The 25,129-nt window shown below is 54.0% G+C and overlaps 3 protein-coding genes across 6 annotated transcripts; 1 reads left to right on the forward strand and 2 right to left on the reverse strand.

Annotated features, from left to right (window-relative positions):
* Positions 1-1,556: 1,556 nt before the first annotated feature.
* BTC (betacellulin) lies at positions 1,557-4,463 on the reverse strand. 3 transcript variants are annotated; one of them, XM_042815315.1, is made up of 5 exons: positions 4,391-4,463; positions 2,509-2,580; positions 2,226-2,343; positions 1,964-2,110; positions 1,557-1,808 (listed from the first exon to the last, which is right to left on the reverse strand). In XM_042815315.1, the coding sequence occupies exons 1-5, from the start codon at positions 4,461-4,463 to the stop codon at positions 1,703-1,705; spliced, it is 516 nt and encodes a 171-aa protein (XP_042671249.1). In that variant the 3' UTR covers positions 1,557-1,702. The 3 variants fall into 3 exon arrangements, with proteins under 3 accessions (XP_042671249.1, XP_042671248.1, XP_042671250.1); XM_042815314.1 differs by lacking the exon at positions 4,391-4,463 and having other exon boundaries at positions 2,509-3,456; XM_042815316.1 differs by lacking the exons at positions 1,964-2,110; positions 4,391-4,463 and having other exon boundaries at positions 2,509-3,456.
* A 336-nt stretch (positions 4,464-4,799) lies between these two features.
* PARM1 (prostate androgen-regulated mucin-like protein 1) lies at positions 4,800-16,167 on the forward strand. Its single transcript, XM_042815312.1, has 6 exons — positions 4,800-4,998; positions 5,098-5,144; positions 5,690-5,930; positions 11,480-12,115; positions 12,987-13,065; positions 13,864-16,167. Exons 1-6 carry the CDS (start codon positions 4,800-4,802, stop codon positions 13,946-13,948), a joined length of 1,287 nt encoding a protein of 428 aa, XP_042671246.1. The 3' UTR covers positions 13,949-16,167.
* Positions 16,168-20,410: 4,243 nt separating this feature from the next.
* On the reverse strand, positions 20,411-25,098 carry RCHY1 (ring finger and CHY zinc finger domain containing 1). 2 transcript variants are annotated; one of them, XM_042815317.1, is made up of 9 exons: positions 25,016-25,098; positions 24,820-24,939; positions 24,601-24,716; positions 24,453-24,531; positions 24,076-24,120; positions 23,920-23,978; positions 23,013-23,039; positions 22,627-22,747; positions 20,411-21,861 (listed from the first exon to the last, which is right to left on the reverse strand). In XM_042815317.1, exons 1-9 carry the CDS (start codon positions 25,094-25,096, stop codon positions 21,739-21,741), a joined length of 771 nt encoding a protein of 256 aa, XP_042671251.1. In that variant the 5' UTR covers positions 25,097-25,098; the 3' UTR covers positions 20,411-21,738. The 2 variants fall into 2 exon arrangements, with proteins under 2 accessions (XP_042671251.1, XP_042671252.1); XM_042815318.1 differs by having other exon boundaries at positions 21,646-21,809.
* Positions 25,099-25,129: the final 31 nt, after the last annotated feature.

Consider the following 25,129-nt stretch of genomic DNA (forward strand, 5'->3'; position numbering starts at 1 on the left):
AGAAATCTAAAATAAAAATAGCTAATCCACAGTTTATGACATACAACTATGACACACCATACTAAAGTTGTGACAGTAATTACTTATAACCTTGTCTAAAGCCAGGCTGTTTTTACAAGCACTAGCTGTGTTCTATTCAGAAAGAAGCAAAATTGCTTCTAACAGGTTCTTGGCAATCCCAGGAGAAGTATTTGGAGGTAAACCAATAGTCACGTGCCAAAAAAAGAGCTGAACTCATAGAAGTGATGAAGGAACTCTTCAGCTATAGAGCCCTCCTTTGCAGCGAGCAACCCAAGTCCAAGAGATAGTTTTCAGTACATAAGGGGCTCATATAAGGGTCGGCTCTTCCATAGCTGACCCTTCTGTGAGCCCAGGATACCTCCACCCTTCTGGTCGCATGGGGAGCACAGGTGCAAACAATTTGCCTGTGCTCCCTGGGGCAGCCACTCCCCTTCACCAGGCGCTCAATCACCATTTCAAGCTGTGACCCAACAGTTCGCCTGCAATTGTAATGAGCCGGAGCTGAAACCCAGCTGGAGATGAAATGAACTGGGGACACCATAAACAAGAGACTTCCTGGACTAAACATAGCCATAAGCTGGAGCTGCAAATGAGGTGGAGAAATCCAAGGTTAATTAATGAATACAAACTAATTAGCTTCTGTACAGTGTATAACTGTGAACTGTAATATTCTGATTATGACAGCAATCGACTTACAGATTGCACGAAGTCCAGACTGCGGTTACTTGGTGCTGGAGGTGTCCGTGCCCGGTGCGGTGCCTCAGGGAGGTGCGCAGTACGGAAGCGCGGGCTGGGCTGTCCCCTGCACGGAGCCGAGGTGATGTTTGCAATGGGAGAACGAAATCCTGCAGCCGGGGGCACAGTCAGGTCCCTCCCTACTGGAGCACGCGGACACGGCTGCGAGCACGTGCCAGCTCTCGGGAGCTGCGCTTCCAGCAAGGCGAGCCCCGTCGCCCACCACGGGCTGGAGCCCCCGGCAGGGAAGGCGAGGAGCTGCTCGATTTCCCCGAGCCCCGCTGGTATCGGGAGGCGGGAGCCGGGTGGAAGCGCGGCTTCGGGGCCGCGTCAGGCATCGATCGGAATTTACTTTGTACCGCCAGCCAGGAGCTGCCTCTTGCCATCAGCCCGAGGCCGAGCTGTGAGGATCCGTGCCGAAGGATGCGTCGGCGGACGGACGGGGGAACAGTTGGGAGGAACGGGCCCGGGGCAGCTCCAGGACCGCCCGACGGCTGCCGCCCCGGTCGCGCCTCGCGGCGCCACGCGCCAGCTCTGCCAGGAACAGCACTGCGGTGCAGCGCCCTCTTCCGGCTACGCCGAGACCCGCAGCGCCCCCGGCTCTGAAGCCTCCGAGGGACGGCGGCGGTTTCGCCCTGCGCTACGGCGCCCCCTGGCGGGCGCTGCGCGACACAACGCCCCGTCGCGCGGGACGGTGCCAGGAGCGGTGCATCCCGCCCTGCCCTCCGCTGCGGGCAAGATACGGGGAAGCGGGCACGGCAGGGGGAGGACAGCTTAGCAACACGCAGACAGGCGCGGGCTTTCGGTCACCCTTTTATTAGCACCGTGACAAGTGCGACCCCTCGCCCACCCGGCCGGCGCCGGGACCTGCCCGCAGGTTCCTGGCGGGCAGCTGTCAGCTGTCAGGGCTTAGGGGATCACCACTGACCACCAAACCCCCGCACCTTCACGCAACGTCCGTCTCCAGCACATCTTCACTCCTCGAGGGCACGTTCTTGTTCAGCGTCTCCATCTCCTCTTCCTTCCTCTTCCTGCGCTGCTTCCGACAGTGGCTTTTGAGGGGACAGGAATGAAACAAATGAGCGGAATGAGGCATCATTGATGCCCCGCGCCCCTCCCAGCAGGTCAGACCCCGCATCCCACACCCAAATAGCACCTGGCCATGCCCAAGAGCAGCGCACGCTGCTCCCGCCCCAGCCCCACGTACTGAGCACAGAGGCAGACGCAGACGACAAAGACGATGAGGGTGACGATGGCAGCGATGAGGGAGATGACCACAATCTGGCCCCGGTCGCCTCGCAGGTAGAAGATGTCCACCTGCTCACACCGTGCCCCCGTGTAGCCTCGCTCGCACCTGCCCCACAGCACATGGGACAACAGGGCTCCAAAAACCGTCACACCACCTGCTGCCCATTCCCAGCAGTGTGCCGTCCCCCCATGCCACCACGTCCCCTCCACTGGCAACTTACATGCAGGCCGGAGCTGCCTCGGCCACGAGGAAGCGGCAGCGTCCCTTGACGCAGTAGTGCCGGTACTCCTCGGGACACCGGGAGAAGTGTCCCCGCCGCCGCATCTGCGTCACATTACCTGCAGGGACCAAGATGGGATGCAGCGGGGACCCCAAGCATGGCCTGCTGCCGGCTCGCAACCTTGGCCGTCGCCGGCCCAGCGCCTCTGTGCTGATAAGCAGCAGCTGGCCTCTGCGCCAGACAAAACACGGCAGCTTCCCGCTCCGCTCTCACACCTCCTCACCTGCACAGCCCTCGCAGGGCAGCCCTTCGGTCACATTGGCATCAGCACCCACGCAGCTGAAAAGTGCCAGGCCTGGAATGAAGGAGAGCGGCTGAGCAGGGACAGGGAGGCTGAAAGCCATGAGGAGGGGACCTTTTGCCTCACCAGCATCAGCTTTTCTCCCGGCGGGGAGGGATGGATGCCGCTTCACACCTGTAGGCACCCAACCATGGCCCATTGCAGCCTGCACGCTGCCCGTGCCGTGGTGGTGCGACCTGGGGGGTCCAGAGGGACAGGAGCCAACAGGAAGGGTTTGGGGGACATGAGGAAGGCTGGCAGAGCCCCAGGTAGCCAGGTGGCCTCTTTGGAAGAGCCTGGGTGTTCAAAAACTGTGCTGGTGGTGGGAGGAGGTAGCTGAGCTGCAAACCAGCCCTTGTGGCTTCAGGTATCACCACACCAGCACCAGGTGCTGTGATATCCCTGCTGCTGCTGCAGGGGGATGTCCATCAGGGGGCAAACCCAGGCACTCACCCTAATTGTGTCACTTCATGTGCTCAGATGGGAAAGGGGCAGTCGCCCTGGCCCCAGCCTTAAGGCAGTTTAAGGTGGTGCAGTAAGCAGTGATGACCCAGCACAGCCCTACTTCCCACAGGACAGGTCCTGCTGGTGGGGCCAGTGCTCACCAGGGCAGCATGTCATGAGGGGCACATCCTCATCATGTGGGGAAGGGTGGGCGGGTGTGCTGTGCCACTTGGACACCTGGCCTTCCTGCCAGTGCCCTGTGGTAGTCGTAGAGGGACTAACTGGGCAACCTCCCGAGTCCCCCAGCCAGTAGCAGAGCCTTTCCTGGCTCTGTGTCCCTCCAGGCTATATATAGGCAGTGCTGCTGTAACTGCACACGTTGTGTGACTGAACGCCAATAAGCTTGGGTGCAGTCTCCAGCATGAGAGCTGAGGCCCGGCTGCCCCCCCAGCACCAGCTGCGGGCTGACTTCACCCCAGCATGGGACGACCCCGGCAGGGCAGCTTCCCCACCCTTACGGCAAACAGCTGCCACAGCTGCCCTCCTGCAAGCCTCCCACAGGCAGCCTCCCCTCAGCAGGGCGGTGGCATGGGGATGATGTGGGTAATAGCAGCCCTGTGGGGTCTCTGGCAGCCAGCTCTCAGCCCACCCAGCACAGATGTCCTTCCAAGGCTGGATCCCACAGTCATCATCTTCCTGTGCTGGGCACCATGGCTCCAAAACAGGTCAGGCACCATTCCCCTGTGTGGGTGTGGGCTGGGCAGAGCACGACGCAGCCCCGCCAAAGGGCCAAGCCCTGGGCTGCTCATGGCAGCAGGCACGTCTGGGACCCAGGGGGCTGCCTGCTGCCTGAAATTAGGTGGGGTGATGGGCAGCAGTGGGGCTGTGCTGCTCCTGAAGGCAGCCAAACCAAATGACTTTGTAAGGCTGGCTCTGGGGCAGGACGTCTCCTCATTTAGTGCTGGAGGAGCACCTTTGCTCCGACGCAAGAACCTGCGGGGCAGGCACTTGCTGCCTAGTATCCTTTATCGCTGGCGCTGCTTAGGACGGCAAAATACATCCACGCGTCCACATATCCACGCACCCAATGGTCCACCAGCACCGAGGCTGCCTGCGGGCAGGGTCCCGCTGCCGGATGGCAGAAGCGTCCCATCTCCACTCCAGGGAGGTGTCAACCCGAGGGACTCAGCACGGGGAGCACCGCGACGGGACCGGGGAGGGATCACGGGGCACGGCATGCGGGGCACGGGGATGGCAACGGGTAGGCACCGGGAAGAACGGGATGGGACGGGACTGGGAGTACGGGGTGCGAGCACTCCAGGACCGTGCGAGCCCCGAGTCGGGACGGACTCCCCCGCGCGGCCGCGGTGCCGCCGCTTACCGGAGGCGAGAGCCAGGCACAACAGCAGGGGGCCGGGACCGCCGCCCGGGACCGGGACCGCCGCCGCTTCCATGCGCGCCGCAGCCTCAGCCTGCCCGGCGCCCGGTGCCCGGTGCCCGGCGGTCGCGGCGGGGCGGGACGGGGCGGGGCGGGGGCGGCTCTGCCTCCTCCTTCTCCCGCTCCCCCCAGCGGCGCGGAAACCCACGGATGGGACCCCCGGAGGGGATCTCCCCGCCTGCACCCTGTGCGGGGTGTCCCGAGCGCTACAGAAAGGGGGTTCGTTCGCACCCGCCGAACACCTTCACGCAGAGCCTCGGGTTGCCGTGCAGGGCTGCGGGTGCCAAGAGAGTGGCACATCCCCGGGGCGGCCTCCCGGCTCGTCCGCGCCCGCATGAGCTCAAGGGGAGGAATGACGGGCTGGAAAGAAAGCGGTGACCTCACGCCGCGGGATGGCGGCTGTGAACGCGGCTCTGGCAGCCGCCCCGCTTGGCCGCCCGCCTGGGCTCCGCTCCCGCACACGCCCGGCTGGTGGGCGGTCCTGGCGGCCCGCGTGTGCCTCGTCCTGGGTCCCTCTGAACGGGCCGTGTGGGCCCCCGGGCAGCAGGGGTGTGAGAACCCTCTTCCGTTAGGGGAACCCTATCTATTTCCAGCACCGCAGCTCGGATATCCTATATTTACCGCATGCTGTGGTTCCTGCGGTCTCCCAGGCATCGGCTCTCGGATATCTGACCGAGCCTCGTGTACGCCACCCGAGGTCTGAGCTTCTCGGCTCTTTCGGCCATTCGTCTTTTGTGCACTACTACTTCTAGAACTCCCCAAACTCAGCAGTCCCTCCTGCTTAGCAAGCTCTCTGTGTTCTTTTCCTCTTCAGCATCCTCTTTCTCCTCAGCATTTTTTATTTCACCTCTTTAGATCTCAGAACCCTTCCTTGCCAGCGGCACTGCTAAGACAGCTGCCCGCATCTCAGCCATTCCCTTCTGCCCCCAGAGATGGAAGAGACTTCCAGCTGAGAGGGTGCAGGAGGTCAAGAGAAGCCGATGGCGGGTGAATTCCCCAAACAAAAAAGTCAGGGAACCTCTTAAACACCAAACATGCCAAAGAATCTGTTGCTAATGACCGTGCCAACAAGACTAGGCGGGGGAAACCCGTGCCGGTGACACCAGGTGAGGTGAGCACGCAGAAGCGGCCAATGCCAATGAGACCAGGAGGAGGCGGCTATGCAGACGGCAGCTGGAGCCAGAGGACGGTGCCTGAGAAAGGTCTCCGAGGCTTCTCACGGTTTCCGCGTGGGGTTTGCAGCCAGGGCGATGCCGCAAGTGGGGGGAGCAGTGGCTGCGCGATGCCGGTGCCAGCAGGTGCCGCTGCGCTCCCGGTGCCGCTGCGGGCTGCGAGCGGGGCGGGGAGCGGGGCGGGCGATGCCTCCCCCCGCCTCCTCCCTCCATCTCTGCCTCCCTCCCTCCGTCCTCGGCCGCTCGCGCCGCCGGGACCATGGGCTGCTGCTGCCGCCTTCTCCTCGCCCTCCTCCTCCTCCTGCCCGCAGGTGAGCGGTGGAGACGCGCGTGGGAGGGGAACGCGGCGGGACACCGCGCTGCTCGCCCTCGTGGAGCGAGGGGCGCTCCGAGGCTGTGTGGGAAGCGGCCCTCCTGGCCGCGGGTCCTGGGGGCAGCCGGGATGCGTTCAGCCCGGAGCCGCGCGGGTCCGCGGGTACCCCCAGTGGCGCGCTCCGGAGCGTCCCTGGCCCTCGGGAGGTTTTGGGGGCAGCTCGGGGAGCGGTAAAGCGCCTGGCGGGGCTGCGAGTCCCGCGCAGGGACAAACGCGTTGGGCGAAGAAGCGTTTAGCGGGACCGGAGCCGTGCCTGGCTTGGTGAGGTGCGGGAGCACTCAGCCATTCGGGGACCAAACGGTCTGGAGCGGGTCAGCTGTTCCTGGGACGTCTCCAGCCGAGCGTCTCCCACCTGCGGTCGCTGGCAGTGCTGAGGCTGGGGACGCGTTGTTCCCAGTGCGGCATCCCATAGCAGCATTGGTGGGACCCTGTGGAAGACCCCTGGGAAAATTCCTACTCCGTGCCTCTTGGGATGCACAAGAGCACGAATCTTTTGGACGCTTCCCATATGTATATATTATTATTATTATTTTCTCCACTGAAATAGTATTTACAAGAAAAACAAAACCAAACAAAACCCAAAACTCTTCCACCTTTAAAACAAAATAAAACCAACACAACCAACAGTACAGATTATTATTTAAATATGCTCTGAGCTCGTTCTTCACGAGTTAGTGATGGAGAGAACACAGCTTGGCAAGTACCAAATATTATCAGGCTTTTTCCTGCCCCTCTAATGAGATAACAGCATCTCTCACACTGCATTTGAGAAAAGGAGGGAGAAGTTTTTGCCATTCCTTTACTCAGAAGGCAGAACACTGGACCAAAGCCCTGTCAGAGCCATCTCAGCACCTTTATTCTTCTTCGTTACAGCTCAGGACCAGCAAGACACATAGCGAAGCTCTGCAGTCACTCTGACCCTGCTGGGGGAACCTGTCCCACAGCTGCTGCTCCCCCATGACAGCACCCATCACAAAAGGTGCATCCCCTCATTGTCACAGGGGGACAGGGACCACCAGAACCAGAGGATCCCTCCATCCTCATTGCCCCTTAGGCTGCCCACAGAGAGGCAGCTGCTGCTCCCTGGGTTGGAAATATCCCCACAGTGAGCGCTCTGAACCAAGACCCCTGTGGGTTTCTCCCTGGGCAGTACCCAGGCAGGCAGAGGGATGCCTGGGACAGCCTCTCCCAAGGGGACAGACACAGGAGAGCAGGTGAGGAACGCAGACAGCATGTTTGTTTCCATTGCGTGTCTGTTTCTTTGAACTACAGAAAGCTTCAGGCTTGGGAGCAATTAGGCTTAACCCATTTAATGACCATGCAGGAAGCCAGCCCAGCTAGCCATTAAGTCAAAGCAACCAAGGGTACATGTGATCTGAGTGCCAGGGATTTTTTTTTTTTTCTTTTTCACTGAAAGCTTTGTTATTGCATTTGCATTGGACCCTGTCTTTCTCCTCCCCTCAATGCCCTCCCCAGATGTTGCGGGGCTGTCAGCACAACCTAGCTGCATAGTGGGAGCTGAGGCTGCCCAGCTCCTAGTGTTCTCAGAAAAAGCAGGAATCCAGGCAGAACCCAGCGCTACCTGCATGTGCTCACATGAGGGAGATCTGCACCACAGCTGCAGGTTGGCAGTGTCAGGCTGGGAAGCAGAAGCACCGTAACCTGACCACAAGCAAGGAGAAGGGACAGCAGAAAAGGAGAAGCAGCAGCAGAACGGCACAGGAAAGCATTGGTCACAGATATGAAGGCTCAACTAACGAGGTTACAGGCAGGAAACCCTTGCCCTATATTTAAGTATATAGTGTTTTGCTGTTTCACACAGCAATAAAGCACTGCGTGCTGTAGGAGCAAGGGAGTCAGGGGTCACTCTACCACTTCCTGCTGAGAGCTTGCATAGCATGTATCTGTGGGTAAGGAGCCACTGAACTCCTCATCCAGAGCAAGCGTTCTTGGTTCAGAAGGGTCAGCTGCTTCTCCAAACACAATGCATGAATAAACCATCCCAAGCTATGTATTTTCACAAAGCACTGCCAGCATTTATAATTTATCACCCATAAAGCTCTCCATATACTCTCAGCAGCAACAGCAGCTGCAGCCAGCAGCTTTTGTAATAGGCCTCACTCTGCTCATAGCCCCCAGCACTCTGTGGTGCATGGGGCTGCGGCAGCATCTGCCTCTGAGGGGATCCTGAGGGCAGATGTTGAGGCTGCCCTTAATTTTTGCTTACAGATCTAGGAGCAAAAAAAATCTGATGCTGTGTCTTACCCATGTGTTTCTATTTGCAGCTGCTGGGATGGGAAGTGGCACCTAGCTTTGCTGCATGAAATAGGTGTGCTCTGGACAGCCAAGAGAGCTCTCTTGGGTGAACTTATTCATTGCTCTTTGCTGCACTCCCATCTTTCAGAAAAAGGGTGTTTAGGTTAAGTTTGGAAGCTGTTGTAGTCAAGATAAGTGGCTGGGAAGGAAGAGAAAGAAATAGCCATGCTATTCCCCAAAGCAGTACCACTCACCTCCTGATGCAGGCACACAGCAAAATGTGATGGCTGGGGAGCATCCCCCAAGGGTCTGGGTTAATGTGGGGAGAGGGCTGCATTCCCCATGTGGGTTAGTTCAGGTGGACCTTCTGGTGGCTGTATCAGGTGCAGCATGTCAAATGGAAGCTGGTTGAGAGCACCATTTCCACATCTTGCTGGGTGCTGCTGCTTTAGCACAGCTGTTGTGTCTGATTTCATTTTTCTTGGGCTGGAGCTCTCTTGTTTTCACATTGCTTCTCAGCTGGTGTAACAGCCTGTTCTGAGTGCTGATGAGCAATGCACTGCTAATGAGGCTCCCAGCCCAGGCTAGGTATGTGCTGCTAAAGCAGAGCTTAGCTTGTATGAGGGTGAGACATCAGCTCTGCTTGCCATGGAGGAACTGGGCCAGCAGCATGCCAACAGGATCAATCCACACATTCGGTGGTGTTCCCTGGGGTTTCCCAGGTGACTGCACTTAATGCTCTTGAAAATGAAAGCATTTGTATTAGAGGGATTTGGGCTTTTCTCACCCATTTCCCATCCTCTCCAAGAAGACTACCCGTGCCAGTGGCCACTTAGAGCTCACGTGGAGCTGGAACATGGGTGGTGCAGGGTGCTGTGCCAAGCTGCTGCTTGTGCATGGTTATCTGGTGCTCTCCATCCCGTTCTGCTCCCATCCAGATTCCTGCAAGGCAGTTGCTGCTTTAAGGGAATTAGATGGGCAAATTTCTCAGGGTTGAGCTATGCATGGTATCCTTTGATAACTGATGTCCTTCAGTTGCTCTGACAACCCCTGCTTGCCTCTGAAGTCACATGCTCTGAAAGGAAGATTTCTGGTGTTTTTTTAATCCTTTATTCCAGTGCGCTCTTCTGGCTACTGCTCACAGTTGCAGCCCAGGTGCTGAGCAAACAAGGGAACCACCACCTCAGCATTTCTTCACCTTTTCAGATGTGTTTAGAGAGGAGCTGGCTTGCTGCGTGCCACCCAGCACCAGGAGGGTGGGCTGTCTTTTGTGGGATGCGGTGGCTTATTGGGAAGGACCCGAGATTGCCGGTGGGATCCCTTCAGCTCTCCTGGGCAATGCCTGTGACTTGTGATCTGCTGGGGATGAGTGCCCAGTTGAGGCACATACCCAGACCTGGCTGTGAGGCCAGCTGCACTTGTACCATGTAGGTATTATCGGAAACTTTCTGACTCATCCCAGCCAGCAGCACTGCCAGCTCTGCAGGATTCCTACCAGTTTGCCCCAGATGTTCAGGCAGACCATGGTGGTGCTGCTGGCCCAAAGGACACACAGACACTGGGTAAACCCCAAAACCAAGCAGGGGTGAGGATGTGTTTTGAATTTCGGGATCCACAGGGACTGAGAGGGAAGCTGTCCCACAGCAGGTCTCCTTGGTGATTAACAGGGGCAGGTGTGCTTCTCCTGCAAGAGAGAGCCCATCCATCCCTGACATTCAGCATGGGATGGCTTTCTTCAAGTGCAAGGGGTAACTCTGCAAACACTACCTCACAGCAGTGCTTTTTTAATACAAATCTGGCTGGTGTTCAGAGTGAGGCTTCAGGCAAGCAGCAAGGGGATCCAGGGAGGCAGTGAGCTGCTCCTCTCCATGAAAGGCCCAGCTCTCTTCACAGAGAGCTAACAGAGTGCTCTGGGTACTACCAGCCCACTGAGGGTCTTGTTGGAACAGCAACGCATCTTGCAAGAAGCTGGGGTGGCAGCCTTTAACCTGCTGGTCCAGTTGCACCCGGCTGACATGCCCCAGTAAATATGTGGGAAGCATTACTTCAAAGCAATTAAGTGCAGCTCCAGCCCTGATCTCAAGAATCCCAGGGCTGAAGGGATGCTTGCTTCAGGTTGTCAGCACATCCACATCCTCAGACACCACCTAGCAACTGCTTTCTGCCCTAGTTTGGCCACCACCGGTGCAGAGCTCTTAAAATGGTGGATGCATGTTCTACACCTTCCTTTGCAGAGGCGTATTTGCCTGCTGCTGCGATTCTGTTTTGGAATTAACAATGCCTGCTGACAGGGATGCTGGCTTGTGGTAATGCGGCTTGCTGTGCTGAATCCTCCCAGCTGCCTTGGCAGCTCTTGTTGCTTGGGAAAGGAGTTGCTCAGCACTCCTGATGAATCCAGCTGGGGCCTTTGGGTGCCACCAACTGTGGGCCATGGGAATGGGTGGCTACCTTCTCCCAGGTTATGGTTGGGGGCACCTGGGGTGTGGAGCCAGCTCTCCTGGTGCCACCAACGAGGGGCTTTGGGGAAACTGGCCTTCCGGATGGTAAGGAAAAAATCAGTATTGTCCTGAAATTTTTGTTCTCTGATCTCATGTAGCTCCATGCTAGGATGCTGTGGGGTTATACATTAGCGAGAACATGGGAATAAAAATTCCCCCTGATGTCAGTTGCTGCTGGCACACTCTTTCTCCAGCCTAGCTGTGCCCATGGAGCTGCTAGTGGTGGCTTAGAGCTGAGTTTGGCCCTGTCGAGAACAGAAAAAAGAAGAAAAAAATAGCAGCCACTGGTGGGGACCAGTGGAAAGAATGGGGAAAGAATGACTCATCTTTATGTTAAGAAATGGAGATGAATGAATGAATGTACAAGGAAACAGTGAGGGAAGAAAGAGGCATCCTGTGTCACAGTTCCCAGCTGTGTGGTGCTTGCTGCTTCCTGCTCTGAGGGAGTTGGGGACAGGGGTGCCAGCCTGGGATAGGAGCTGAGCCCTGAAGAGAAATAGGCTGGGATACGTGGGATGGGGGTTCCAAGTGCTGAGCTTCTCTAACCCACTCCCTGGAAATGTGAGCAGGAAGAATCCCCTCCTTTCCACCATTTTCTTCTGGATGTCGATTTTGGCTGGCTTTGGGTTTCTAGGAGCTGTGGAGAAGGAAGTCCCCATTACCATTGTTGCGATGGCTACAGAGACCTCATAAAGATTTCCTAGTTACTAATGCTTGTTTTTCTCCCTGCCAGGACTCGGTGATGACCCCATAGCATCCCTCACCCCCTTTCCAGTGGTGGGGACATCAGCAGGGCCAGGCTCAGGGGGCACATCTGTCCCCACAGCAGCTCCCCACCAGTCTACACCTCTGACAGCTGCGGGACCCACCAGTAACGGAGTGTCCCCCGAGGTGGGTGGCCGCAATGGGAGCACCACGGCCATGCTGTCCCCTGCCTCCACCCCCACAAACACTGTCACTGCAGCAGACAGCCCATCAGTGGCCCCCAGTTCAGTGCCACCAACCTTGGAGACAGTTCTGAGTCCTTGGACAGCACATTCCAGCATGGCGAGAGGCACGACAGATTCGGGGACAAATCCAAGCCCTGTGGGCACGCCTGCATCCTTCTCTTCTTCCTCCCCTCACAGCAGCACCCTGCACTCATCCCCTGGGACAGCACTGCTCTCACCACCCATCCCCACCCAGCCACCGGCACTGATGAAGGACGTCCCTTCCCCAGGGATGCTGGCTATGGCATCAAGCCTGGCCATGGAGCCAACATCCCCCTCAGTGACTGTGGCCAGCCCCACCAAGGGCATGGCTGAAGAAGGCAAAAGTACTCCCTCCACTGGTGTCACCATAGAAGAGGTTCCACATGCCTTGAGTGCAGGTGAGCAGCACCCCTCTCTGTGCACACACAATATATATGCAACTTTTTTTTCCTGCTCTTATCAGTTACAATTTACTTTTCCAGTTATTTTTTCACTTAATTTCATTTTCACTGTATTTTGAGAGCAAAGATGTGCTCCCTGGAGGAGCGTGTGTCATCTGTAGAGGCAAGGGGTTGTGGATACCCACACTCACTCAGATGTGAATAAAACCCTGAGCTGCAAAGATGACTTAAAATGTTGAAGGAGGAAAGGAAGGAAGCCTCAATCATGAGTTAGGAGTTGGGAAGATGTATGTTTCTTCTCTCCTTTCTGGAGACAGCATGAAGCCAGCTTTGTCCTGTCTTCTGCAAGCCCAGATGGGTTAAAGGACCCGAAAATGGAGGTGGCTAGAGCCGCTTCCTTGCATGGCTTCCAGCCCTGACTTGGCACCTGGTGCTGCCTGATGCTGGCAGGAACACTGAGGAGAAAGCCCAGATTTCGTAGAATGGTTTAGGTTGGAATGTACTTTTAAAGGTCCAACCACAAGGGCTGGATTTTGCAAGGAAAGCTCAGTTATATCTCTGCTGGGGGCTGCTAGACCCCCCAAAACCTTTTTACCAGAGCACAGACTGAGATGAATTTAAAGCTCCTAATTAAGAAATAGATAGTAGCTCTGGGGCTTCTAGGTCTGCAGTAGTCGAAAAACAACCATTGTTTTATCCCAAACCCATCTGCCCTGTGTTATGGGAACGGAGCAACACATAAGGATAGTGGGGCCCAGCAGCCTCCAGAAGGGATTTTTTGGGGAGCGTCACAGGGATGCCTGTGCAGGAGATGGATCTGGCACTGGCACCAGGAGCTGAGCACTGCCCTTTCTGGTGCTCCCTGCAGGCAGCATCGTGGCCATAACCGTGACGGTCATCGTGGTGGTCGTGCTGGTCTTTGGGGCGGCGGCGTACCTCAAGATCAGGTAAGGCTGGCCCTCTGCAGGGCCTTGAGTCCCAGTCTTTGGAATCATGTCTCTATTGAAAGCCAGAGCTTTCTCTGTTGCTTTACAGAAGTCTCACTCAAACGCCAGAGATGCTGCTCAGCACACAGCCATAACCAGCAGTTATCCCCAGGGCGAGCTGTTGCCTTGCACCTCGCTGTGCCTGCAGTGATAAGCAGCAGCGTGGCCCAACAAGATCTAGATGAGCAAGTCTCATGTTAATCATCAAATCACAGAACGGCTCAAGCCCATCCTAATTCCAACCTTCCTGTTTACTGTTAGGTGTGCCCCAAAACATGGCATGGGCTCATTCTTCCTCCCAGGGGGTCATGGGGAGGCGATGATCCTTTCCCAGCGCCATTTTGGTGTGTTCTGTAAGCGGCTGGTCAAGGTGGGGTTTGCTGGTGGCAAACTGCCTTCTACAGAAATATCTCAAAAACGACGTCGTGAAGGCCCAGGTGCATTTTTTTTTTCATTTTACCCTACAGTAAAAGAATTAATAAACCACCAAAGCAGCCAGCATGTTAAAAAAAAAAAACAATAAAGAGGGCTCCTGTAGCTGTGCATTGGCCAGCTCCTTGCTGCCCACAATGCAAGTGCCACAAGCTCCATGCTGTCCTCCTCATACGCCTAGTGGCAAAGCACAGGGCGTTCTTCCTGTCCCTCTGAAGGACTCATATGGGCTTTGAGAATTTTGATGATATCTTTCTGGCCCTCTAGGTGAGCACCCCTGACTCATTTTGCCTTCTGCAGGCTAACATGGCGCCATGTTCCCCACAGGCACTCCTCCTATGGAAGGCTGCTGGACGACCACGACTATGGCTCCTGGGGGAACTACAACAACCCCCTCTACGACGACTCCTAGCAGGAGAAGATCCTTATTTATCAGCGCTCCCCCAGCACGCACCTGCTGCTTGTCCTCGCCACGCATGCTGGGCTGCAGCCTGGAGGCCAAGCTGCCGCCATGAGCAGCACACCGCAGCAGGCCCCGCAGGAGGCGGCTGGCTGCAGGGCAGGTGCACAGCGCCCACAATAAACCGGAGTGCTGGCGCTTTGTGTGGGAAGCTCTCTGATAACATGGGGTGGGTGCTGCTTCGGAAGTGGAGGGGGACCTGGGGCAGGTCTGCCCCTTTGCTGCTAGCCCAATAAACCCAAATTCCCTTTGGGAGGGCTGCGGGAGGCAAAGGCAGAAGACAGCAGCCCTGCGTTATCCCCGGAAAGAACACAGAGCGTCCCATTGCTTTACGTGTCCCTCCCTCCAAGATCACCTCCCTGCACTGTCCCACTGCAAAAGCCTATGCCTTCCCTCGCCTGTGGTAGCTCGCCATGGGCAATTACACAACTGCTTACTCTCCTGCTGTTTCCTTTTGCGTGTTTATGCAGAGAAGCATGTCATTTCACTTTTCCTCCTTTCTTTTTTCCTCCAACGCAGCGTGGGAGCCTGCAGGAAAGGCGCCTTTCCCACCTGCACTTCTGGGATAAGGAACACCCCACTGCTGCACCCATAGTTTGCTCTGCAGCACTATTTTTCATCCTTCAAACAGTTGTCCTCTAAAATACACTGAAGCCATTTTTATCCCCAGTTTATGCAGACAGTTAATTGCACACATGCACACACCAAAAAGGAAAAAAAGGGGGCTGGGTTGTTTATGGTTGGTTTCATCTTTAAATGCTGCAGTGTATACTACAGGCTTCTACAAGAGCAGGTGGGCTGGCAGCACTGTGTTCAAACCCCTCACTTTTTGGGGACCAGCAACACAAAGCTGTCCATTCAGGGGACAGCTGAGATGGGCAAGACCAGATTTCTCTTCTGGCTCCTTGGCAGAACAAGCCCCATGTATGTGCACAGGTCTGCAGCTCCAGCCTTCCTCTGGGCATGATGCTTGAGCACCTGGCTGAACACTGGAACAGGGGCTTATTTTGGGAAGAGGGTTGTCACCCCCCACAACAGAGTCTCCACAGCACCTTCGCATCCCCACACTGGTGAGCTCATGGAGAAAACTTCATCAGCTTTCAGGAGCCTTCATCAGGCACCTCAACGTGGAGGCCTCTCACCTGGGCTTGGTGGCAGAGATGCTGCCCTCCACTGAAGATGAGCTGTGGGTACCAAGCAGCTCCTCATTCTTTTTTAAGGCGGATGGGTTAGAAACAGCAAATAAAGCAGAGAACATCACTAAAGTGCTGCAGAGCCCTGAGGTTTGTCTTTATCTGAGATATCTCATGCACTTGGAGTCCTCTTCACCTGTGCTGAAGGGCACAGCAGATTTGGAGCAGGTATGACAGCAGGCAAGAAAACTTGCCAAGGCACTGGGAATGATCAAGGGAAAATGGCCATAATTAAGAACACAACCTGTGCAGAGAGGGCAGTGTTCATTCACTTCCTTTTCTAACATCAGCTAGAAAATGGGTCCACAACAAGGTCACAGTCCCTTGGTGAAGCATGTTGGCTCTGGGAGAAAGCAGATGAGTTTACAAGAGAAAAACTTGCTGATAACTACACCTTCAAATCCATCCAGCTGAGGAAAGCCAAACTTTTGGCATACATAGGGCAAGTTTTATGATAGGGTTTCTCCTTTCTTGTATTTTTTTTTATTTTCTAGTATTTTATGTTTGCTTCAATATTTGTTTCAGTAGGTCCCAGGACACCCTCTGTTCTGGGCTTATATTTAGGGGCTCAAATACTTCCTAGCAGGTGCACCCCAGGAGGGAGTGTTCTTCTCCATGAGCAATACAGGGCAGAACCTGTGCAAATCCAAAATGTCACCCTGCCTGCACCTGGGATGCTGAGGCTCCCCACTACTTAATAACAGAGTCCACTTCTTTTTCCCCAGATGGCCCTGATTCTCAGCTGTCTGCTTCAGTGAGGCTGGGGAAAGAAGGGGAGAGAATGCAGAGGTGGGAACTGCCAGCTCTAGCAATACGGGGGAGGAGCAATTCTCCCACAGTGGCTGCCTTCTGCTTCAGTTCCAACAGATGCAGCCCCATTGATGCTTGTCTGTCCCCAAATCAGGACTTCAGTGCTCTGAGAATGGCCATCATGCCTACATTTTGCTCAGATTATTATTAAAAGTGTGATGTGCTGTAGCTGGGATATATGGACTTACTTGGCCTCATGATCAGAAGTGTCCAAGCCCAAAAGTAAATTACTAGAATCATTGGATCTTCTGAGTTGGAAAAGACTCTCAAGAGCATCAATCTGACCTACCGAGTCCTATCACCAAAGCATGTCTCTGAATGCCATATCCACGTATCTTTTAAAGACCTCCAGGGAAGGGAACTCCACAACCACCTCTTCTAGTGCTTGGTCCTCATCATTAGGAAATTCTTCCTGACGTTCAATCTAACCCACCCCCACTGACCCGGCACAACTTGAGGCTGCTTCCTCAAGTCCTATTGCTTTTTGCCTAAGAAAACAGACTGCAACATTTTGGAGGCAGTGGTAGTAAGCAGGGAGACCCCCTTCAGCCCCCCTCCTTCTCCAGACTAAACAGCCCCAGTTCCCTCAGCCACTCCTCATAACTCTTGTTATTGGCTTCCAACTTAGGGGGCTGAAATCTCCAGAAGTTAGCCCTGGGCACACCAAGGACTCCTGTTAACTCCAATGTCTGTATACATTTTACGTGCCTTAAAAAAAAACACCCTGTAAAAGAAATGACTCAGCAACTACGGCTTTGATTTGATTTTGTGATGAAGTACAGAGAAGGTAATTGTCTTCACATTATTTCATTTCCTCCAGATTCACTGGAGCAGCTCTGCACATACAAACTCTGCCAGGTTCCCTGGGGGAGGCAGCAGGACCATGTCTCTCTGTGCCATGTCCCAGTCAGGGCGCACTCCAAGCCAGCTGAACTGTTTGATGATGGCGGCTCCTCATGAGAGCAGCCTCTGAGAGGGACTGCTGTAGAGGCAAGGGCCTCCAGCACTGCCTGTGGCCATATCCCACAGCCTCCCAAGGCACAATGGCAACGCAAAGGGAAAAAAAAAACAGCCAGGACCTGCCTTAGAAACTTTGCTTCTTTAACAACAAGCTTTGGCATAGATATCCCGCTTTAGAAATACATATATGTATTTACAAAAACAGCAGCAGCCTCTTGATTTTTCTAAAAGCTTCCCCCTCCCCCTTTTTGGCCAGATTCCCCATCTCTGAGATACTTTATTTATTCAAAAATAAATAGCCAGCATAGCTGCGCCCAGCACAGCGCGTACCCACAGCAGCACTGAGGACACATCCCACTGCAGGTCCCCTGCTCGCCCTACCAAGAGAGGCACTGAGGAGGCCATCGTGCCAGCGTTGCTGCTGCTGCTCCATCCCACCCCATTCAGCTTTAGTTCCCCTCCCTTTGAAACTATGGCACTCGTGGCTGTCCAGTGAACACCACCATGTCAGACTCTTAGTGAGGTGTACGTCAGACACTAGTTGAGACAGGTGCTGGCTACAATCATTTGTTAGATGAGGTAATTAACACACAGGTGAGAGCAGCTTTCTTACAATCCAGGCCATCTCCACCAATGGCACAAATGCCACAGTAAGCACGCAGCGACTTGGAAAGAGCTGACAGCCTCAGCCTGAGGTTGCCCTGTGCAGAATCATAGAAGCACTTAGGTTGGATAGCATCTCCATGACCATCAAATCCAACCATCAGAATGGTTTCTACAGCTCACAACATGTTCCTACAGCTCCAGCATCAAACTGTTACTTTGAACCAAAAAACACTACCAAAATCACAACATGAGAGCTAAGGGTCATGAAATTTATTCCCATGGCTCATGCCACTGCGTTGCTGTCATCCTCAGCTGTCACTGAAAGGTCATTTCTCAAGCTGTCCCCACACGAAGGCACAGGGAAGCCCTCTCTCCTTCAGCTCTCAAGGCTCGCAACAATTTTCAACAAAAACCTGGCCTCCAGCCCAACTGTGCTCCTGGATGCTGCAAAAACATTCATGCATTGATATTTTTAGCCTTTTTTTGTTTGTTCATCTCCAGCTTGGTTCAGCAGAAATCTGCACGTGTTCAGGACTGCAGAACCACTCCCGTCCTGGCCCCTACCCTGATCCTGCATCACCTCGTGCTCAGAGTAGGTGAAAGTCTGAGCTTCACTTGGACTCCACCACCAGCAAGCGGCCTCCTGATGTCCACCCCAGATGCCCTCACCTCCATCAAAAGCCCCTATCCCTCATGAGCAGCTCTAAACAGCTCCAAGGGCTCAGCTTCTTGTTCTACTCAGAAAAACAAAGCCACTTGCCAGCACGACCAGGAAAATAGCCACAAGTCCTACATGCAGCTCCCTCCCACCCCAATACCACGGTGAGACCATCAAGGAGAAAAAACAGGGAAATTATCCCATTTCCAGCACCACCAGGGCGGTATGCAGGCATCCTGCTGCAAGACAGACCAACAGACTGACGCTGTTGCAGGGCTCAATCATAAATAAAGCCCAGCCAAGGACACTTGGAGAGCTTTGCTAATTGCATTCAGTCCAGTTGCAGAGGAAGGATAGAGGTCATCTGTGCAGGGGGGCAGGGGCAGCACCACAGCCTCAGAGATGCTGCTGCCCTCATCCAGCTCTGGGAAGAGCCCACGGACCCACAATGCTCTGCTCTTATATCCCCGCCCAGTGTTTCACATTCCTCAGCAGGCCTTAGCTTTATTAATAGCTTTCTGACCTTGTTTGCATCCCCAGCCTGCTGGAATGCGGAGTTTTTCCCACCAGCAACAACCACCCCATCTGGTCCTTGTTTCACTGTGCAGCAGGGAAAGCACTTGGTCTCGAGGTGGCTTCAACACAAAGCAGTTGCCCACCTGTTCATCCCTGCCTTCCAGCAGGAGAGGACCAACCTCAGGGCTGTGACAGCAGGTAGGATTTGGCGGTCATCATCCTACAAAACGATCCCTCAGCTAGCAGGTCCGTGTCAGAGGTCAGCTCTTTCTGCAGCTTCCTCTTTCCCAAACAAGCTCCTCGCCCACCTTAATCCACCACATTTATCTCCACCTCAGAACCATGTGCTTTCAGCTGCGCAACGTGTCCCTGGCAGAAGTCAGGGCTCTGTGCCATGCTCAGTGTACAATGCAGGGTCCAGCTCCTGACACTGTATTCCTAATGTTCATGGTTTAAGACCCCAGTTACCTTCAGACCAGAGTGGCTGAGAGCAGCACACCCACCCCAGACTGAAACAAAAGGAAAGAAACCCCCTTGCTAGAGCAGCAGAAAATACGAAAGCAAGAGATTCATTTACTTCATTTACTTAATAGTTTTTGCAGAGAAAAAAAAACAGGAAATACTTTGCTGTGATGAGCAAAACATTATGGAAATGAGAGCTGGGACACATGCATCAATCCAGCCTCGACCTCTGTAAGCCACCAGCAGTGCATGCAGTGCACTCCCCACCAGCAGTGCACACATGCACTGCTCAGCCCCTGCCAGCAGAGCCTCAACTGTTCATGCCCTGTAGCTGCCCTGGAGCATTGCAGCTCTTTAAATGCACACTGCATGGAGATAATGAAGAAGTGGCTGCATCTGGTTCTCCCTGGCTTGCAGGCTTTTTCTGTTCTGCCTTTTGTCCCCATATGTTTACTAGAATAAGGAATTTGTTCTTTATTCCCTCTCCTAGCCACGCTGCATGCCTGAGCACTTGAGCACGTCTCTATGCTGCCTCCACTTTTCCACCCAAATGCACCTCCTGCTAGCAGAAGTCTCGGTGGGGATGGCAATTGCTGGGTCAGAATCCATCAGCGGCCTTCTGACATCTTAGCACCCAGTGTGTTGCTGGCACCCTTGCTTGGACAGGGAGCGAACAGGCAGGATTGGGGCAGAAGGGCAGACAGCGTGCTCAGCCCCAGATACAGCCAGCCTCAGTTGCCACTGTCATCTCAGCACAGCTCACTCAGTGGCACGAGAGGCTCTGGTATCCATTTTAATCAGATCTACCCATGGCAGGCCACAGTTAATTTGCTGCTTGCTTGGAGCAGCTGCTGCTTGTTTTGATGGAGTCACCATGACTCAGGAGGGTGACGCGCACTCTGCGCACCCTGGCTCAGTGCAGCCTCCTGCGCTGCTGCTGGCTGACTGCACTCATTTCCCCTGCAGGCTGCAGGCAGCGCTGTTCCTGAGACAAAACTCACGCTCGCTTTCTGCAAGTGCCATCCCGCAGCTCTGCAGAGCTGGAGCACGCACACAGAGCCTGCTGCTCTCCAGAGGTCCCTCCACGCAGGAGAGCCCCTGCACAGCACCAGCCTGGCAAGTGGGAACAGCACTGAACCCTGCTTTGAGCTCACCTGAGTATTTCTAGGAGGTATGCACACAGGAAGTGACGGCACCACGCTGCATAAGTTGTTTTAATAAAGACATTGTTTGACATTTATTTGTAACAGTGAGAAAAGTACTGCAGAAGATAGGGCGGTGAAAGTGAGCTGCAGTGCTGCCACCATCTGCCTCGTGGTGCTTCTGACTGCAAGGGCTCAGAGTGGGAGAAAGCGGTGCTCTACAACAGGGTGAAGCACAGACAAGGAGTCACTTCTTAGTGCACTTCATGCGGATTGGACAATGCATTCTGACATACTCTAAGAACTGGGGTTCAATCTGCAGAACACCAGGCAGCATATCACACACAAGAAAGGATAAATAACACTTCTAGGTCCTAGCTTCCCTGCTCACACTGAAACCGGAGACCACTAAAAAAAGCAAAAAAAATGAGGCCGCAGAAACCTGGTCCCTGTGCTACATGAGCACCTCTATCAACTGCAGCTCTTTCAGCACATGTCCCAGACTTGGATGGGACAGCCGGCCTGACACAATGCTGTGTGCTTCGCTGCCTGTACTTAACTATCAAATCATCAAGCTATGCTAGAACGTCCAGGCCTTTGTAAGACAACAATGCAATAGAGAAGAAAAAAAACCATCAAAGCATCATAAATGCAACCATGGCTGGCAAAGGAATCAGAGCGAAGAGACACACGGAGCGGTGGTACCTGAGGAGGGCAGTCCTGTAGCGTGGTTTGTAGGCCGTTCAGCACAAGGGCTGCCCAGACAGGCACTGCTTTTGAAATGAATTCTGCATCCATCATTTGCATGCATGTCGACAAATCAAACTAAGGTATGTGATTTCTGCAAGCTCAACCCTTTCTGCCTGCTCGCATTGCTGCCTCCAAGGCCCTAGAACAAATACATTACTTCAAAGGAACAAAATGTACTCGTGCAAAACTTTGCAGATGTCAGCTTTATGCAAAAGGCCGCCCTCAAAGCTACTTTTTCCCCTAACAGCAGAACAGCTACACCTCCACCCTGTGTTAAGCTCCCTACTTCTGTCCCCACAATGCACTCTGCTCTGACAGCAGCGGCTCACAGCACTTTCCCATTTTGCATCTCACTGGTTATTTTCCCAGGCTGCCTCCTCTGGCATTACAGGGCGCTGCTCTCCAGGGACCAGCCCTCAGCAGGCACTGCTCCGCTTGGCAGGGAGCTTCCCAACAACACAGTGCACCAGGCACAAGGCGGGGGGGGCGACAGTCCTTGCAGAACTACTTTGCACCACCACTAGAACATCTTCACTGTTGCTGTGACACCTCTGAATGTTTACTGACAATTTATTTTAACAGATAGCCTCTTCCACAGTATAGTCTTCCTTGTCCAGCCGTATGCAGCACGTTGCTTGGGCACTGCTACTCCACAGGCTGCTTGGATTTTCCATCTTGGGCAGTATTGTACGATTCACAGTTTGTACACTTCATGCCTAGGAGATGGAACTGCACTGTAGACCGGGAATTGCAATCATTACAAAGAATCTATGTACACAGAAAAGGAGAGAGAGAGAAAGAGGCTGTTGCATCAACAGGACACTCAACAAGAACATTGTACAGCTGTGCTTTTAGTAACCACTGAACCGCCATCATCAGCTAGGCTGCTGTGTGGGACAGTCAAGGAAACACCCTTCTAAGAACAGGCAGCAATGTGGTCTTTCCCTGTATCCTGACTCCAGGAACCAGTGAGATGTGCTGTCTAAACTGGAACAGATACAACTAAATCAACCAGAACAGTTTCATTCAGTCTTAGTAACTAACAGCACCCAGTTCACACAAAGAAATGGAACCAGAAATTATCACCATTTGCAAGCTTTGCACAAATCAATAGCTAAATATTTTGCAGAAAAAAATAGCACAGTTACTCTGGACTGTGAGGCTCTCAAATATTTCTGTTTTTCACTATGGCAGCACCAAACATAGAAGGAGGCATGATACTTCCAAACACCAAACCATTTCTCCACTGCGTGATATTATGGTACTTTCTGCTTTTATTTTGTTGTTAGCTGTTTTGTTTCATGTTTGTTTTTTTTTTTGTTTTGTTTTTTTTCCTCTAGTGGGGCAGGGGGTGCTGATGTTTTAAAATCCAATTGATGCCATCTCAGGTCGATACATGACATTTCTTCAACTATCCCTAGCAGTCAGATTGGCTCCTAATGCAGGATGAGTTCCTAGCGCTCTCTACTGCCAGCAAGGGTGTGCTGCAGAGCTGCCAAGAGCAGAGGCACCAGCGCACGCCTCATCTCTTACCTCCACCATCATGTTCTGATACTCAGTGGGCATAGGAGTTTGTGCTACTTCATCATCCAGCTGACGCCAGTACCTTCTCATATCTAAAGCAGAGTGCATGCACAAAGGACACCTGTAGCCTCTGGCAAAAAGGGGAAAAAGCCATATTCAGAAAACGGAGTAGGAACACAGAACAAGTCCACTCAAAAGGACAAGTTTCTCATCATACAAATCAGAGAAAAACACAGCAAGCAGAAACATTCCTTCAATCAGAGCTGTGAATTAAAAGCCTTCTTTCCCTTTAGGAGCTGTCTTAAAGATACTGGGTACTGGAATGACATTGTGATCACTGCCTCAAGTAATCTACTCAGATTACAACCACACAAGAGAGGTTCAGAATTACTTACTCTTTCAACATCTCTTCATAACATGTTCTGGAAAGAAAACACAATAAGTTCAGAAGAACAAGAACTGTTACTGATCGGCAACATATTTGGATTGAACAAAGGGGAAAGGTTCATAGCTATCCCCAGATCATAAGTTAAAAAAATATCCTGAGTTCAAGTGAAAAGAAAGCTTCCTCTCAAAATAATCTGGTATGCAGACAAACACACAGCGACAAAGCGTACCCGATTTCATTCTAAGTAACATGAAAAAGTAAACAATATGACAAGAATATGGCAGTGCGAGTTTGGTGAAAAAAGATGCATCACAAAGTAACTTTAGAATGGGCAGCAGCAAAGGGAAAACTCATTCTGAAGGGCATTAACTCAGCACACAGGAAAAAAACAAGAGAGACAAACAGAGTAACACAAACAGTAAGAAGAGAAAATGACATCTTGAGATTACAGGTGGATCAGGAGGAAGGAAAGCAGGTAGTCCTGCTCTATCCATTCTTCCCAAGGCACACTGGGCTACGCATCACTGGAGCTCAATGGAGCATGCAGATTTTGCAGAGCAACACAGTATTCTACAGCACTGAGAGTGCCTAGGGAAACAATTTAAAACTTAATGCATAAACTAGCACCAGCCTCATAAAAGCACTATGCACTTTCTGCACCAAAGGGGGGAATCGCTATGGGATTCCTGCCACTGAGCTGCAACAGAAGGAAACTGAGCATAGAAAAAATTCAGAGCAAATCTTCCTCTGCCAACACAATTTGCTAGTGAAGAAGGAAAACACCCTTCTTGCAATACTTCCTGAAGAAGCAGAGCCCATTCTCTATTGCATGATCCCTCAGGAACCAGGCACACCCAGCACGTGTACACAGGGCAGCAGGTATTCCCAATTCCCAAATATCTGCAAAGCTTTACTTGTGAAGAAGGTGACCGCACGGCAGAACGCGAGCTTCCACACGGGACGTGTGAATGTCCTGTTTTGAGACAAGTATCAGACAAAAGAAAGAAAACAGTAAGTTCCAACAAAGCTCACAGCTCACAGTTCCCAGAGCCAAAAGCAAAGTAGCTCACCTCCAAGCATATGGGACAATCCTGCCTGGAGACATTTTCGATGCACTTAGCAAAGACAAAGACAAAGTTACACTGCTGTACGGATACCAGCTTTTTTTTTTTTTGAATGCAAGAATTCCTTTAGGATGATAAGAGAAGACGCGTGAAACATGACTGCTTTCACACAGGTTTGACTTTAAGGCTCCGCAGACGGCTACGTGAACAATAACAACGAGGCAGCAGAACAGCACCGCACACTGCCACACCCGCCCTGTGCAGCAGCGCTCAGGGCCGGCAGGTGCCGAGGTGCCAGCTGAGCCCCAGCCGCGGGCTGCCCGCGGCGCCCGAAGAACGCACAGCCGTTCTCTTTCTCAAGGCCCGAACCGGCGCGCCCTCACCTTGTGCTTTCCCCGCAGGCTCAGGCTCAGGCACAAGTTGCATTTGGAGCAGTGGAAGAAGTCCTCCTCGGGGCCGATCCTAGGGAACGATAACGGCTCAGCAGCCGCCACTCCCCCGCCGCGACCAACCCCCGGCGCCGGGCCGCACCTGCAGATGCCGCACTCGCCGCAGTGGTACTGCTTCTTGTCGCGGTCGAAGAGGTGGCACACGTCGCAGTAGTACTCCCCGAAAAGGCTGCCGCAGCCCTCGCAGCGCTGCTGGGGCTGCCGGCGGAGGGGTTACGCCGCCGTTAGCGGAGCGCCGCCCGCCCCCGCCCAAAATGGCGGCGGCGCCCCCTCGCGGCAGCGCCCCCCCGCCCCCGCGCACCTTCTGCAGGAGGCGGCAGCGCGCGCACTGCACCTCGGCCACGCGGAAGCGATCCAGGCGGTGCTCCTCGGCGCCGTCGTGGCACAGCCGGCAGGGGTACAGCTTCCCGCAGCACGGCGCCTGCAACGGCACCGCGCGGCTCAACGCCCGCACAGCCCCGCGGCCCTCCCCTCTCCCGCCGCCGCCGCCACCTCACCCGCAGCAGACAGCCCCGCCGGTAGTGCTCGCAACCCCCGTCCCGCTCCGGCTCCCGCCGCTCCTCCGCGACAGCCGCCATGGCCACGGCGTCCGGCGCGCCCCGCCGTTGCGG

This window comes from Centrocercus urophasianus, unplaced genomic scaffold, assembly GCF_019232065.1.
Source record: "Centrocercus urophasianus isolate 14NV4802_14NV808 unplaced genomic scaffold, USGS_Curo_1.0 seq_1482, whole genome shotgun sequence".
Classification (NCBI taxonomy): Eukaryota; Metazoa; Chordata; class Aves; order Galliformes; family Phasianidae; genus Centrocercus; species Centrocercus urophasianus.